Raw genomic sequence first — 16,111 nt, 5'->3', positions numbered from 1 at the left:
TCTCAATGTACACATATATATACACACACAACATATACATATATACACATGCACATAATTCATACAGTCTGCCTTTATCTATTCCCATCGCCACCTCGCCACACATGGAATAACAACCCCCTCCCCCCTCATGTGTACAGGGTAGCGCTAGGAAAAGACAACAAAGGCCCCATTCATTCACACTCAGTCTCTAGCTGTCATGTAATAATGCATCTAAACCACAGCTCCCTTTCCACATCCAGGCCCCACAGAACTTTCCATGGTTTACCCCAGACGCTTCACATGCCATGGTTCAATCCATTGACAGCACATCGGCCCCAGTATACCACATCATTCCAATTCACTCTATTCCTTGCACGCCTTTCACCCTCCTGCTTGTTGAGGCCCCGATCACTCAAGATCTTTTTCACTCCATCCTTTTACCTCCAATTTGGTCCCCCACTTCTCCTCGTTCCCTGCACCTCTGACACATATATCCTCTTGGTCAATCTTTGCTCACTCATTCTCTCCATTTGACCAAACCATTTCAAAACACCCTCTTCTGCTCTCTCAACCAGGGGGGAAAGAATACTTCCCACGCATTCCTCACGTGTCGTAGAAGGCGACTTAAGGGGATGGGAGTGGGGGGCTGGAAACCCTCCATCCTTGTATTTTAACTTTCTAAAATGGGAAACAGAAGAAGGAGTCACGCGGGGAGTGCTCATCCTCCTCGAAGGCTCAGATTGGGGTGTCTAAATGTGTGTGGATGTAACCAAGATGAGAAAAAAGGAGAGATAGGTAGTATGTTTGAGGAAAGGAACCTGGATGTTTTGACTCTGAGTGAAACGAAGCTCAAGGGTAAAGGGGAAGAGTGGTTTGGGAATGTCTTTGGAGTAAAGTCAGGGGTTAGTGAGAAGACAAGAGGAAGGGAAGGAGTAGCACTACTCCTGAAACAGGAGTGGTGGGAGTATATGATAGTGTGTAAGAAAGTAAACTCTAGATTGATATGGGTAAAACTGAAAGTTGATGGAGAGAGATGGGTGATTATTGGTGCATATGCACCTGGGCATGAGAAGAAAGATCATGAGAGGCAAGTGTTTTGGAACCAGCTGAGTGAGTGTGTTAATAGTTTTGATGCACGAGACCGTATTATAGTGATGGGTAATTTGAATGCAAAGGTGAGTAATGTGGCAGTTGAGGGAATAATTGGTGTACATGGGGTGTTCAGTGTTGTAAATGGAAACGGTGAAGAGCTTGTAGATTTATGTGCTGAAAAAGGACTGGTGATTGGGAATACCTGGTTTAAAAAGAGAGATATACATAAGTATACATATGTAAGTAGGAGAGATGGCCAGAGAGCATTATTGAATTATGTTTTAATTGATAGGCGTGCAAAAGAGAGACTTTTGGATGTTAATGTGCTGAGAGGTGCAACTGGGGGGATGTCTGATTATTATCTTGTGGAGGCGAAGGTGAAGATTTGTAGAGGTCTTCAGAAAAGAAGAGAGAATTTTGTGGTGAAAAGAGTGTTGAGAGTAAGTGAGCTTGGGAAGGAGACCTTTGTGAGGAAGTACCAAGAGAGACTGAGTTCAGAATGGGAAAAGGTGAGAACAAAGGAGGTAAGGGGAGTGGGGGAGGAATGGGATGTATTTAGGGAAGCAGTGATGGCTTGTGCAAAAGATGCTTGTGGCATGAGAAGTGTGGAGGTGGGCAGATTAGAAAGGGTAATGAGTGTTGGGATGAAGAAGTAAGATTATTAGTGAAAGAGAAGAGAGAGGCATTTGGACAATTTTTGCAGGGAAATAATGCAAATGAGTGGGAGATGTATAAAAGAATGATGCAGGAGTATCATTAAATTTTAGGGAGAATAAAAAGATGTTTTGGAAGGAGGTAAATAAAGTGCGTGAGACAAGGGAAGAAAAAGGAAACTCCAGTGAAGGGGGCTAATGGGAAGGTGATAACAAGTAGTGGTGATGTGAGAAGGAGATGGAGTGAGTATTTTGAGGGTTTGTTGAATGTGTTTGATGATAGAGTGGCTGATATAGGGTGTTTTGGTCGAGGTGGTGTGCAAAGTGAGAGGGTTAGGGAAAATGATTTGGTATACAGAGAAGAGGTAGTAAAAGCTTTGCAGAAGATGAAAGCTGGCAAGGCAGTGGGTTTGGATGGTGTTGCAGTGGAATTTATTAAAAAATGGGGTGACTGTATTATTGATTGGTTGGTAAGGTTATTTTATGTATGTATGACTCATGGTGAGGTGCCTGAGGATTGGCGGAATGCTTGCATAGTGCTATTGTACAAAGGCAAAGGTGATAAAAGTGAGTGCTCAAATTACAGAGGTATAAGTTTGTTGAGTATTCCTGGGAAATTATATGGGAGGGTATTGATTGAGAGGGTGAAGGCATGTACAAAGCATCGGATTGGGGAAGAGCAGTGTGGTTTCATAAGTGGTAGACGATGTGTGGATCAGGTGTTTGCTTTGAAGAATGTATGTAAGAAATACTTATAAAAGCAAATGGATTTGTATGTAGCATTTATGCATCTGGAGAAGGCATATGATAGAGTTAATGGTATTGGAAGGTATTGAGAATATATGGTGTGGGAGGCAAGTTGTTAGAAGCAGTTAAAAGTTTTTATCGAGGATGTAAGGCATTTGTACGTGCAGGAAGAGAGGAAAGTGATTGGTTCTCAGTGAATGTAGGTTTGCGGCAGGGGTGTGTGATGTCTCCTTGGTTGTTTAATTTGTTTATGGATGGGGTTGTTAGGGAGGTGAATGCAAGAGTTTTGGAGAGAGGGGCAAGTATGCAGTCTGTTGTGGATGAGAGAGCTTGGGAAGTGAGTTAGTTGTTGTTCGCTGATGATATAGCGCTGGTGGCTGATTCATGTGAGAAACTGCAGAAGCTGGTGACTGAGTTTATTATAGTGTGTGAAAGAAGAAAGCTGAGAGTAAATGTGAATAGGTACAGTAGGATTGAGGGTCAAGTCAATTGGGAGGTAAGTTTGAATGGAGAAAAACTGGAGGAAGTGAAGTGTTTTAGATATCTGGGAGTGGATTTGGCAGTGGATGGAACCATGGAAGCGGAAGTGAATCATAGGGTGGGGGAGGGGGCGAAAATTCTGGGAGCGTTGAAGAATGTGTGGAAGTCGAGAACATTATCTCGGAAAGCAAAAATGGGTATGTTTGAAGGAATAGTGGTTCCAACAATGTTATTTGGTTGCGAGGCATGGGCTATGGATAGAGTTGTACAGAGGAGGGTGAATGTGCTGGATATGAGATGCTTGAGGCCAGTGTGTGCGGGGGAGGGTGTTGTCATTTTATGTGTGGCGGGGTGGCGATGGGAATGAATAAAGGCAGGCAGTATGAATTATGTACATGTGTATATATGTATATGTGTTTGTGTGTATATATATGTATACGTTGAGATGTATAGGTATGTATATATGTGTGTGTGGATGTGTATGTATATATATGTGTATGTGGGTGGGTTGGGCCATTCTTTCGTCTGTTTCCTTGTGCTGCCACACTAACGCGGGAGACAGCAACAAAGCAAAATAAATAATAAATAATTTTTCAATTCTGTCATTTTCTGCTCTAATGAGTTAGACTGGGAAAAGATGAAGAAAAGGCCTCATTCATTCATATCCATTCTCTAACCATCACCGATAACCAGGCCCCACAGTCTTTTTTATAGTTCCCTCCAATTGTTTCATAAGCCCTGGTTCAGTTCATTTATAGCACATCACCCTTTGTATTCCAACGTGCTCCAGCTAAGTTTATCCCATTCATTTCTTTTAACCTCTTGCATGGTCAGGTCCCAAACACCCAATTTTTTTTTCACAGAGTCTTAAATCTCCCTGTTCTCCTTGTTCATTTTACTTCTGACACCCTCTCTTCACTCATTCTCTCCATATGTCCAAACCATATTGGCACACCCTCTTTATCTCTCTTAAGCATACTCAGAGCTCAAACTGTCTTTGTGAAGATGGTAGTGGAAAAGTATATCACATAAGGAGGAAAGTTTTTTGCAACATTTAATGGTCTAGACCTTTCAGTAATGACTGGTCATCTACTTTGCTGCATATATAGTTTCTTTTTGATCATAAAGTGTCAGTCTTAATCTTATCATTGTAAGAACTCCATGAAATTAGTAGAGTGTCCAAATAGTATGTAGGTCTCATAGTGTTGTTTTATTTTTTTCAATTTCTAAAGATGGAAAAATTTAAAAGTCATCCTGCCCAGAAACGGATCTGTATTTGAATATTTTTCCATACAGATTTTTTATGTATGGTGAGAGTGAACTAATTCTAAAGCTACCACTGAAATTTGGATTTACTGTAATACTGCATTTCTTCAACAGATGAAGAATGTCTCTATTAGTGTTGGACATTATGAGAGGCAATCAATTCCATGGGATAGATTGGTAGTCGACTTTATGGATCATGCCAAATATCAAATTATACAACAGGTAATATGAAGAAAGATTACTTTGGCAGATTTGTTATATTAATTGGGAAGGTTGATGTAAAGATACCTCTGTAGATTTGATATATTGAGAGAATAGATGAGATGTAATGTGAGCATATACAGCAGATATTAGATGTAGAGTTGTATGTGTACTATTTTTAAGAATTCAAGTAAAGAGTAGACTTGAATTGTACAAATGCAGGACAATGACTGGCAGTTAAATTTCAAGAAAAACATGCTTCTAACGATACCCTTTTTTTCTAGGTTTATGTATTGGTGTTGGGGTTGGACATTCTTGGTAACCCATATCAAAGACTACGTGACCTTTCCCAAGGTGTCAAGGACCTAATATACCAGCCAGCTTTGGTAAGGAATCAGCTTTTTAGAGAATGGGTTAAAATTGTAATGGTTTTCCCAAAATATGGTTCCCATTCTGATTGTACTGAAATCAATCTGTTCTCAAGATTTTGAATTTGATGCAGATATTGAGATGCTTATCTTGTCATGACCAAGATTCTAGACTTTATAACCTTTTCTTAATGTGAAGACTCCTTCCACCTTCAAGGAATAATCATAATTCATTATGTTTATGGTGAGAGGTCCCCTCCCATCTTTTTACATCTTGATTGTAAGTTTAGCATTAAATGTGAATATTAATGAGACATTTGAATACTGAAGAAGTATGTGTATATCTAACCAAGTGGAATTCATTTGATTCTTACTATTTGCATCTAAGTTTATAAATTGAATTGCAGTTTGGTCCTTTTTTTATGAGGGTATCTATAGTTACACAACGAAATCCCAAAGGTGTAAAAACCTGCCAGCATATTACCCATCCTGAAATCCTCCAATCCAATCCTCTTTTCTCTTATTGCCTTATATCATTGCTATCATCAACATCCAAACTCCTCGAAAAACTGATCCACAACAGAATTAGCCATAGTATCACACAGTCATCTGCACAGTACAGCCTTAGTCCCAATCACTTTCATACTACATTGCACATAAACCTCAAGCAACTCATCCTGGATGACTTCAACCAATCACAAGTCCCTTCCCACACACTACTAACTGAAATAGATAACAACAAAGCGTTCAACACTGTATCCTACACAGTCCCACACAAAGATTCTTGACACCACCCTGCACAAGAATGTCTTAATTGCTTTGTCATCTCCAGAGCTGGCTGCCTAAAATTCAATGATAGGGCCACTAAGGGAACATTTATTTCTCCGAAACTCTTTCTTTCTGCAAGACCTTTCTTCACTTATGCTCATACCAGTGTATAAAAGTCTTTTCAAGTATTGTTGGCCCCACAGTCATATCACAAAGCCATAATATGCAATAGTACATAATACAGTTAGAACACTGGCTCTCTCAAACCAGACTATACATCCCCACAAAAATCCACCATTACCCTCTTATCTTGGGAAAGACATGAATCCAGACTGCATTCTCCAATAACCCTGAATGGTCAACTATGCTTACTCAACAACCATACTAACCCTTAACAAGATGATGTAAATAACTTTGATTATGTGAATAAGGAAATTAATGGAAAAAGAAATATGGGAAAGTTTGATAGTGAAGGAGAAAATAAATGTTTATTGCAAATAGTTACCTCTGCTGAATAGAGAAATTAATGGAAAAGGAAATATGGGAAAGTTTGATAGTGAAGGAGAAATAAAAGTTTATCGCAAATTAAGTAAGTAAAGAGGATTGTTGTATTATTTTGGGTGAGGGTATTCATCACCTTTAAGGTGAAACCATGAACTGAGAACTGATTTAGTATAATCCCAGTGCTAAGCTAGGCTAGAATTTAAATCAGAAATGGAATCAGGTAGAGCTATTTATCATGTCCATGCAGTTGTGTCTAGGTTTGTAGGGTAGAGGCTAGATGAAGGGGATTGTGGAGGGCTTTACAGAGAATCATGTAGGAAATATAAAGCTTGGGAAGTTATTGGTAGTTATAGAGAAACAGGATCAGAAATTACAGCAGTGGAAGAAGAAGTTATGAAACTAAGGAAGCAAATTATAGATTATGAAGAGAGTCTTGTGATGGAAGAAGAAATTAAGAAACAGAAATATTATCAAATGGAGTTATACAATCAAATCATTTGAAGAGATTAGAAAAGAATGAAGCCAAAGGTAAATGAAGTTTCCATTAAAACAAGGAGGAGAATTGAATCTGTGTGTATGGAAGGAAGGCAAAAGAAAATACAAAGAAAAGTAGAATCAGAGAAATAGGTTAAAATAGTCTTCTCTAGATGTCCAAGAGACAGAAAAACAAAAGGAGATGCTTATAACATAGACACCAGAGATTGGTGATAATGGAGGGTTAGGAACTTGAATGAATTGTGGGGATGATTAGTAGAGAGAAATTACAGTGGAGCAAAAACCTGGTAACACTGAAAGAGAGATTATTTATTATGTTATTTTGTTTTGTCGCTGTCTCCCGCGTTTGCGAGGTAGGGCAAGGAAACAGATTAAGTAAATGGCCCAACCCACCCCCATACACATGTATATACATACACACACGTCCACACACGCAAATATACATACCTATACATCTCAATGTACACATATATATACACACACAGACACATACTTATATACCCATGCACACAATTCACACTGTCTGCCTTTATTCATTCCCATCGCCACCTCACCACACATGGAATACCATCCCCCTCCCCCCTCATGTGTGCGGGGTAGCGCTAGGAAAAGACAACAAAGGCCTCATTCGTTCACACTCAGTCTCTAGCTGTCATGCAATATTGCCCGAAACCACAGCTCCCTTTCCACATCCAGGCCCCACACAGCTTTCCATGGTTTACCCCAGACGCTTCACATGCCCTGATTCAATCCACTGACAGCACGTCAACCCCGGTATACCACATCGATCCAATTCACTCTATTCCTTGCCCACCTTTCACCCTCCTGCATGTTCAGGCCCCGATCACTCAAAATCTTTTTCACTCCATCTTTCCACCTCCAATTTGGTCTCCCCCTTCTCCTCATTCCCTCCCCCTCCGACACATATATCCTCTTGGTCAATCTTTCCTCACTCATTCTCTCCATGTGCCCAAACCATTTCAAAACACCCTCTTCTGCTCTCTCAACCACGCTCTTTTTATTTCCACACATCTCCCTTACCCTTACATTACTTACTCGATCAAACCACCTCACACCTCACATTGTCCTCAAACATCTCATTTCCAGCACATCCATCCTCCTGCGCACAACTCTATCCATAGCCCACGCCTCGCAACCATACAACATTGTTGGAACCGCTATTCCTTCAAACATACCCATTTTTGCTTTCCGAGATAATGTTCTCGACTTCCACACATTCTTCAAGGCTCCCAGGATTTTCGCCCCCTCCCCCACCCTATGATTCACTTCCGCTTCCATGGTTCCATCTGCTGCCAGATCCACTCCCAGATATCTAAAACACTTTACTTCCTCCAGTTTTTCTCCATTCAAACTTACCTCCCAATTGACTTGACCCTCAATCCTACTGTACCTAATAACCTTGCTCTTATTCACATTTACTCTTAACTTTCTTCTTTCACACACTTTACCAAACTCAGTCACCAGCTTCTGCAGTTTCTCACATGAATCAGCCACCAGCGCTGTATCATCAGCGAACAACAACTGACTCACTTCCCAAGCTCTCTCATCCACAACAGACTTCATTCTTGCCCCTCTTTCCAAAACTCTCGCATTCACCTCCCTAACAACCCCATCCATAAACAAATTAAACAGCCATGGAGACATCACACACCCCTGCCACAAACCTACATTCACTGAGAACCAATCACTTTCCTCTCTTCCTACACGTACACAAACCTTACATCCTCGATAAAATCTTTTCACTGCTTCTAACAACTTGCCACCCACACCATATATTCTTAATACCTTCCACAGAGCATCTCTATCAACTCTATCATATGCCTTCTTCAGATCCATAAAAGCTACATACAAATCCATTTGCTTTTCTAAGTACTTCTCACATACATTCTTCAAAGCAAACACCTGATCCACACATCCTCTACCACTTCTGAAACCACACTGCTCTTCCCCAATCCGATGCTCTGTACATGCCTTCACCCTCTCAATCAATACCCTCCCATATGATTTACCAGGAATACTCAACAAACTTATACCTCTGAAATTTGAGCACTCACTCTTATCCTCTTTGCCTTTGTACAATGGCACTATGCACGCATTCCGCCAATCCTCCGGCACCTCACCATGAGTCATACATACATTAAATAACCTTACCAACCAGTCAACAATACAGTCACCCCCTTTTTTAATAAATTCCACTGCAATACCATCCAAACCTGCTGCCTTGCCGGCTTTCATCTTCCGCAAAGCTTTTACTACCTCTTCTCTGTTTACCAAATCATTTTCCCCAACCCTCTCACTTTGCACACCACCTCGACCAAGACACCCTATATCTGCCACTCTATCATCAAACACATTCAACAAACCTTCAAAATACTCACTCCATCTCCTTCTCACATCACCACTACTTGTTATCACCTCCCCATTAGCGCCCTTCACTGAAGTTCCCATACATGGAAAATTATTAAGTGAAGTTGTGGAGAGAATAATATGCACTGTTAGAGACAGAACCATTAGGATTGTACATTGTTTGTTTAATGAAAGGTAGTGAAAGTGCTTACCATTCAGTATCAGGGCATATTGGCAAAAATGGAGATTTTATTTGAAACCAGACGCATGGAGGCTGATGAATCAGTTTCTCATGAATTGGTTGATAATTGGCTTGTGCCAGTATTAGATATGACCTTAAGTGCAGATTGAGTTACTGATGATTTTTGAACTGGAAGACCATATTCGGGCCAAATAGGAAGGGTTGGAGAGGAAAAAGATACCGATTGAAAGGCTACCAGAGGTTATGAACATGCTACTTGCAGTTTCTGAGATCAAAGAAACAAAGAATTTATACATATAGTTAAGACATAAGAGGATTACTGGTAATGATTAAATTTTGTATAGTTATGTATAACAGCTTAAAAGACTTACCAGCAAGGAAGAATTCGTTACAAGAGGAAAAAGAGAGGAAGATATGGTCAAAAGTAAGGAATGGGAGGCATCAAAAGAAGCTTGGGGGCTGAACAGCCCCAGTAGTACCTCAGGGAGTGATAGGAATGTTAGACTGAAAAAAGAAAATATATGCAATTACAGATGGGCTAGTATTAGATGGAGAAGAACTAGAGTTTAGGGACTGAAGACCAGACTTTAAGAAAAGATGAGATTGGACCTAATCTTTCATGAGGGGTACATGATAGAAAGGAGGAAAAGAGGAGGCAAAGGAGAAGGAAGAATGGCCCACTTGATAAGGGACAGCCTTAAGTTTTAGGAAATATTAGAAGATGGTTCATTCAAACAATACATAAAAGAAAGAGTGCTTGTAGAAAGAAGAGGACAGTGGTGTTGATGATTAATAATTCTCCACTGAAAATTGATAAACCAGAACTAAATCATGAATATAATAATGAAGGAAGAGTCAGTATGTAACATGAAGTAGAGAAATATGCACTCCACAGAGATAATAAAGCTCTAATAATGGCCATTTTTATGTATAAAAAGATTGACTGGGAGAATTAAGATCCTCATGGTGACACACAATCAAGCTCTTTGAATTTTAACAAGAAAATTTTGTCTTATGTCATTAAGCAAACTGCAATCAGAGGGGTTAATACACCATCATTAGGTCTTATCTTTATGTATAGTACCATAGCATGAAAATCAGAATATCATTTTTAATACACCAGTTTTAAAAAGTGGTTATGTAATGTTTGAGTTTGACTATGTATTAGATGAGGGCATGAAAAAAGATAGATGAAACCAAGTGAGGTGATATGATCATGGTAACTAAGCAGAACAAGACAGCTTCATTGGGGATATACACCAAGAAATGGAGTACAGTAACCATAATACAGGTAGTTAGTGTGGAAGGATCTCTGTAATTTGCATTGAATGGATGGGAACATGGGTATCTTTAACTTTGAATACAAAGGGAAGTTTAAAAATAGAGAGAAATGATAATGTATAGATGACAAAAAGTGAGAGTTTAATGATGGTTGTTGAGGATATTAGATGACATAATAGCCGGCCAGTATTTGAAAGGTACAAGGGATCAAGGAATGAATGTAGCAGGATAAGAAAGGAGGAACAAAGAAAATTTGAAGAGAATATTTTTGAGAAGGCAGGAAACCACTCAAAACTTTTGCTTTAATTCATGTGGAGCAGATTACAAATCATGCCAAGGGATTCAGAGGGAAGAATTATAAAACATGATGTAAAGATTTGCAAGGAGCTGAGTGATTATTTTAAAAGTTTTTACAGTGGAAGATCCTATGTCCCAAACACCTGTGAGATGAAATGGAGAATGTATCTAAAATCAAGAAAAGATATAAACAGACTGCTAAAAGGCTTTGACCCATATAAGACTCATGGTCCTGATGAAGTTTCTCCACATGTACTGAAGATGCATACAGATATGCTACACATGCTACTTGAAATGTTGTTCAAAACATCACTGGAACACAATAAAGAGCTGAGGGACTGGAAGAGGGCAGATGTCATTCTTATATTCATGAAAGGTGACTAGAAGAAATTATCTGAAAGCAAAAGGTTGACTTCTTCCAAGGGAGAAACTACCTAAGTGAAAGACAACATGGATTCAGGGAAAGGAGGTCATGTGTAACAAACCTCTTAGACTTCAGTAAGGGGGTAAGCTATGTTTGAGACAAAAGAGAATGTTAAGTGGAATGTATGCATCTGGCCCACTTGAAAGTATTTGATACAGTGCCACATAGGAGTTGGTAAAAAAAATTTCATCTGGCAGGAATAGAGACCTTGAAAAATGTGTGGAAGTCGAGAACATTATCTCGGAAAGCAAAAATGGGTATGTTTGAAGGAATAGTGGTTCCAACAATGCTGTATGGTTGCGAGGCGTGGGCTATGGATAGAGTGTGCGCAGGAGGATGGATGTGCTGGAAATGAGATGTTTGAGGACAATGTGTGGTGTGAGGTGGTTTGATCGAGTAAGTAACGTAAGGGTAAGAGAGACGTGTGGAAATAAAAAGAGCGTGGTTGAGAGAGCAGAAGAGGGTGTTTTGAAATGGTTTGGGCACATGGAGAGAATGAGTGAGGAAAGATTGACCAAGAGGATATATGTGTCGGAGGTGGAGGGAACGAGGAGAAGAGGGAGACCAAATTGGAGGTGGAAAGATGGAGTGAAAAAGATTTTGTGTGATCAGGGCCTGAACATGCAGGAGGGTGAAAGGAGGGCAAGGAATAGAGTGAATTGGAGCGATGTGGTATACAGGGGTTGACGTGCTGTCAGTGGATTGAATCAAGGCATGTGAAGCGTCTGGGGTAAACCATGGAAAGCTGTGTAAGTATGTATATTTGCGTGTGTGGACGTGTGTATGTACATGTGTATGGGGGGGGGGGCCATTTCTTTCGTCTGTTTCCTTGCGCTACCTCGCAAATGCGGGAGACAGCGACAAAGTATAAAAAAAAAAAAAAAAAAAGGAATAGAGTGAAGCTCCTTCAGTGGAAGAGGGTAAAAGATGCATGTCAGAGAAACTGTATCATAATGGTTGAGTTCACCGGTGGTATGCTGCATGGTTCAGTCCCAGGGCCATTACTATTCCTAATCTATGTAAATAATTTTTCAGAAGGATTGGACTCATAACTGAATACATTGGACACAAACATATTCCAAATTAGGTCAGGTATATAGATGATGAAATTTAAGGTAAGTAAGCACAAAGTAATGAGGAAGGGATGCACTGATAGAAGGCCTCATTATGAATATTATCTCTTAGGAAATAAGCTGCAGAAATATGTGTATGACAGGGACTTGGAAGACAACATTTTACTTAATCTTACACAAGAGTCCCACCTTAAGAGAACTGTAAATGAGACAAAATTTGTGCTGGCAAATCTTAGAATTGCTTTCAGGTATATGGATTAGGGAATATTTAGCAAACTATGTCCATTGTATATTTGGCCAAATCTGGAATCTACTGCTGAGGTTTGCTCTCTGCACAGAAAGTTCAGAGAACTAACACTAAAGGTCAAGAGAAGAGCTACAAGGATAGAACCGAAATTAAAAGAACTGAGTTACAGTTAAAGAGTAGAGGCCATAAATTTGCCCACTATGGAAGAGTAAAAAGTAGTGATTGACGTGATTGCAATCTTTGGGTTTTTTAATAAATCTCATGATACAGTTGGTTGGCATTATCCTAAAAGATGCAGAGATAGAACAGATAATAACTTTAACATGAAATTTCACAAGAAACTTGTTAAAGATGTAAAGAAGTATTTTTGAGTTGAAATTTAAGAGTAGTGGATAAATGGAAAAATTGAGTGTAGAATGGATATAGAGTACTCACCTTTGTATTTTTTCATACTGTGAGCTGTTACATCAGTGTATTTGATAGCTTAGAGTCTTATTCTACTGCAAAAAAGTTTCATTTTTTCATCTTTGTATTTCTTACTCTTTACAGGGTATCGTTGAAGGTCCTGACGAATTTGCTGAAGGAATAGCTCGTGGTGCACAGAGTTTGATGGGACATGTGGTGGGAGGCACTGCGAACAGCCTTAGCCTTATCTCCTCTGCTCTTGGGAACACAGTTGCTTTGCTATCGTTTGATCAAGAGTATAGAAAGGTAAGGTGCACAAAGTTTGTAGACATTTGTTTTTTAAATGAGATTTCTTGTGTATCTTCTTTTTTTTTATTATACATAATCACTGTTTCCCATATCAGTGTGGTAGCACTAGGAAACAGACAAAGAATGGCCCATCCTCATACACACACACACACACACACACACACACACACACACACACACACACACACAAAATTTTTCTTTTATAGTTTGTTGCTGTCTCCCGCATTAGCAAGGTAGTGCAAGGAAACAGACAAAAGAATGGCCCAACCCATCCACATACACATGTATATACATACACGTCCACACATGCACATATATGTACCTAAACATTTCAACGTATATATACATACATACACAGACATTATCCCTATGGATAGGGGAGAAAGAATACTTCCCACGTATTCCTGCGTGTCGTAGAAGGTGACTAAAAGGTAAGGGAGCAGGGGGCTGGAAATCCTCCCCCTCTCATTTTTGATTTTCCAAAAGGAGGAGCAGAGAAGGGGGCCAAGTGAGGATTTCCCTCAGGGGCTCAGTCCTCTGTTCATAACGCTACCTCGCCAATGCGGGAGATTGTGAATAGTATAAAAAAAAAAAAATACACAGACATATACATATATACACATGTAATATACAAACCTCCAATAGTCAGGATCGAACCCAGGACCCCTGTGCCACAGGCAGGAATGCTACCACTAGGCTATGGGCCTACACATATACATAATTCATACTTGCTGCCTTTATTCATTCCCGTTGCCACCCTGCGACACATGAAATGACAACCCCCTCCCCCCCACATGCATGCAAGGTAGCGCTAGGAAAAGACAGCAAAGGCCACATTCGTTCTCACTCAGTCTCTAGATGTCATGTATAATGCACTGAAACCACAGCTTCCTTTCCACATCCAGGCTCCACAAAACTTTCCATGTTTTACCCCAGACGCTTCACATGCCCTAGTTCAATCCATTGACAGCACATCGACCCCAGGTATACCACATCATTCCAATTCACTCTATTCCTTGCTCGCCTTTAACCCTCCCACATGTTCAGGCCCCAGTTTCTCAAAATCTTTTTCACTCCATCCTTCCACCTCCAATTTGGTCTCCCACTTCTCCTCGTTCCCTCCACCTCTGACACATATATCCTCTTGGTCAATCTTTCCTCACTTATTCTCTCCATGTGACCAAACCATTTCAAAACACCCTCTTCTGCTCTCTCAACCACACTCTTTTTATTACCACACATCTCTCTCTTACCCTTTCATTACTTAATCGATCAAACCACCTCACACCACATATTGTTCTCAAACATCTCATTTCCAACACATCCACCCTCCTCCACACAACCCTATCTATAGTCCACGCCTTGCAACCATATAACATTGCTGGAACCGCTATTCCTTCAAACATACCCATTTTTGCTTTCTGAGATAATGTTCTCGCCTTCCACACATTCTTCAACACTCCCAGAACTTTCGCCCCCTCCCCCACCCTGTGACTCACTTCCACTTCCATGGTTCCATCCACTGCCAAATCCACTCCCAGATATCTAAAACACTTCACTTCCTTCAGTTTTTCTCCATTCAAACTTACCTCCCAATTGACTTGTCCCTCAACCTTACTGTACCTAATAACCTTGCTCCTATTCACATTTACTCTCAGCTTTCTTCTTTCACACACTTTACCAAACTCAGTCACCAGCTTCTGCAGTTTCTCATCCAAATCAGCCACCAGTGCTGTATTGTCAGCAAAGAACAACTGACTCGCTTCCCAAGCCCTCTCATCCACAACAGACTGCATACTCGCCCCTCTCTCCAAAACTCCTACATTCACCTCCCTAACAACCCCATCCATAAACAAATTAAACAACCATAGAGACATCACGCACCTCTGCTGCAAACCGACATTCACTGAGAACCAATCACTTTCCTCTCTCCTTCTCACATCACCACTACTTGTTATTTCCTCCCCATTAGCCCCCTTCACCAATGTTCCCATTTGTTTTCTTGTCTTACGCACTTTATTTACCTCCTTCCAAAACATCTTTTTATTCTCTCTTTTGCCCTATTTTTCACCTCTTGCACCTTTCTCTTGACCTCCTGCCTCTTTCTTTTATACATCTCCCAGTCATTTGCACTATTTCCCTACAAAAAACGTCCAAATGCCTCTCTCTTCTCTTTCATTAATAATCTTACTTCTTCATCCCACCACTCACTACCCTTTCTAATCTGCCCACCTTCCACGCTTCTCATGCCACAAGCATCTTTTGCTTCCCTAAATACATCCCATTCCTCCCGCACCCCCCTTGTATCCTTTGCTCTCACCTTTTTCCATTATGCACTCAGTCTCTCCTGGTACTTCCTCACACAAGTCTCCTTCCCAAGCTGACTTACTCTCACCACTCTCTTCACCCCAACATTCTCTCTTCTTTTCTGAAAACCTCTACAAATCTTCACCTTCGCCTCCACAAGATAATGATCTGACATCCCTCCAGTTGCACCTCTCAGCACATTAACATCTAAAATTCTCTCTTTCACGCACCTATCAAGTAACACATAATCCAGTAATGCTCTCTGGCCATCTCTCCTACTTACATATGTATACTTATGTATATCTCTCCTTTTAAATCAGGTATTCCCAGTCACCAGTCCTTTTTCAGCACACAAATCTACAAGCTCTTCACCATTTCCACTTACAACACTTAACACCCCATGTACACCAATTACATCCTCAGCTGCCACATTATTCACTTTTGCATTCAAATCGCCCATCATTATAACCCAGTATTGTGCATCAAAATTTGCTAACACACTCACTCAGCTGCTTCCAGGTACATAGGCCCCAATAATCACCCATCTCTCTCCATCCATTTTCAGTTTTACCCATATCAGTCTAGAGTTTACTTTCTTACACTCTGTCACATACTCCCACAACTCCTGTTTCAGGAGTAGTGC

At 40.3% G+C, this 16,111-nt stretch overlaps 1 protein-coding gene across 1 annotated transcript in view; it reads left to right on the top strand.

Annotated features, from left to right (window-relative positions):
• LOC139764960 (intermembrane lipid transfer protein VPS13A-like) overlaps nt 1-16,111 on the top strand; it is a 1,504,808-nt gene that overhangs the window by 1,223,367 nt on the left and 265,330 nt on the right. The window contains 3 exon segments of the mRNA XM_071692018.1: nt 4,335-4,442; nt 4,706-4,807; nt 12,997-13,158. Coding sequence (XP_071548119.1) covers nt 4,335-4,442; nt 4,706-4,807; nt 12,997-13,158 — 372 coding nt within the window.

This window comes from Panulirus ornatus, chromosome 52 (assembly GCF_036320965.1).
Source record: "Panulirus ornatus isolate Po-2019 chromosome 52, ASM3632096v1, whole genome shotgun sequence".
NCBI classification, from domain to species: domain Eukaryota; kingdom Metazoa; phylum Arthropoda; class Malacostraca; order Decapoda; family Palinuridae; genus Panulirus; species Panulirus ornatus.
The sequence above is the reverse complement of the archived record's forward strand: the minus strand, read 5'-3'. Positions and strand labels throughout refer to the sequence as shown.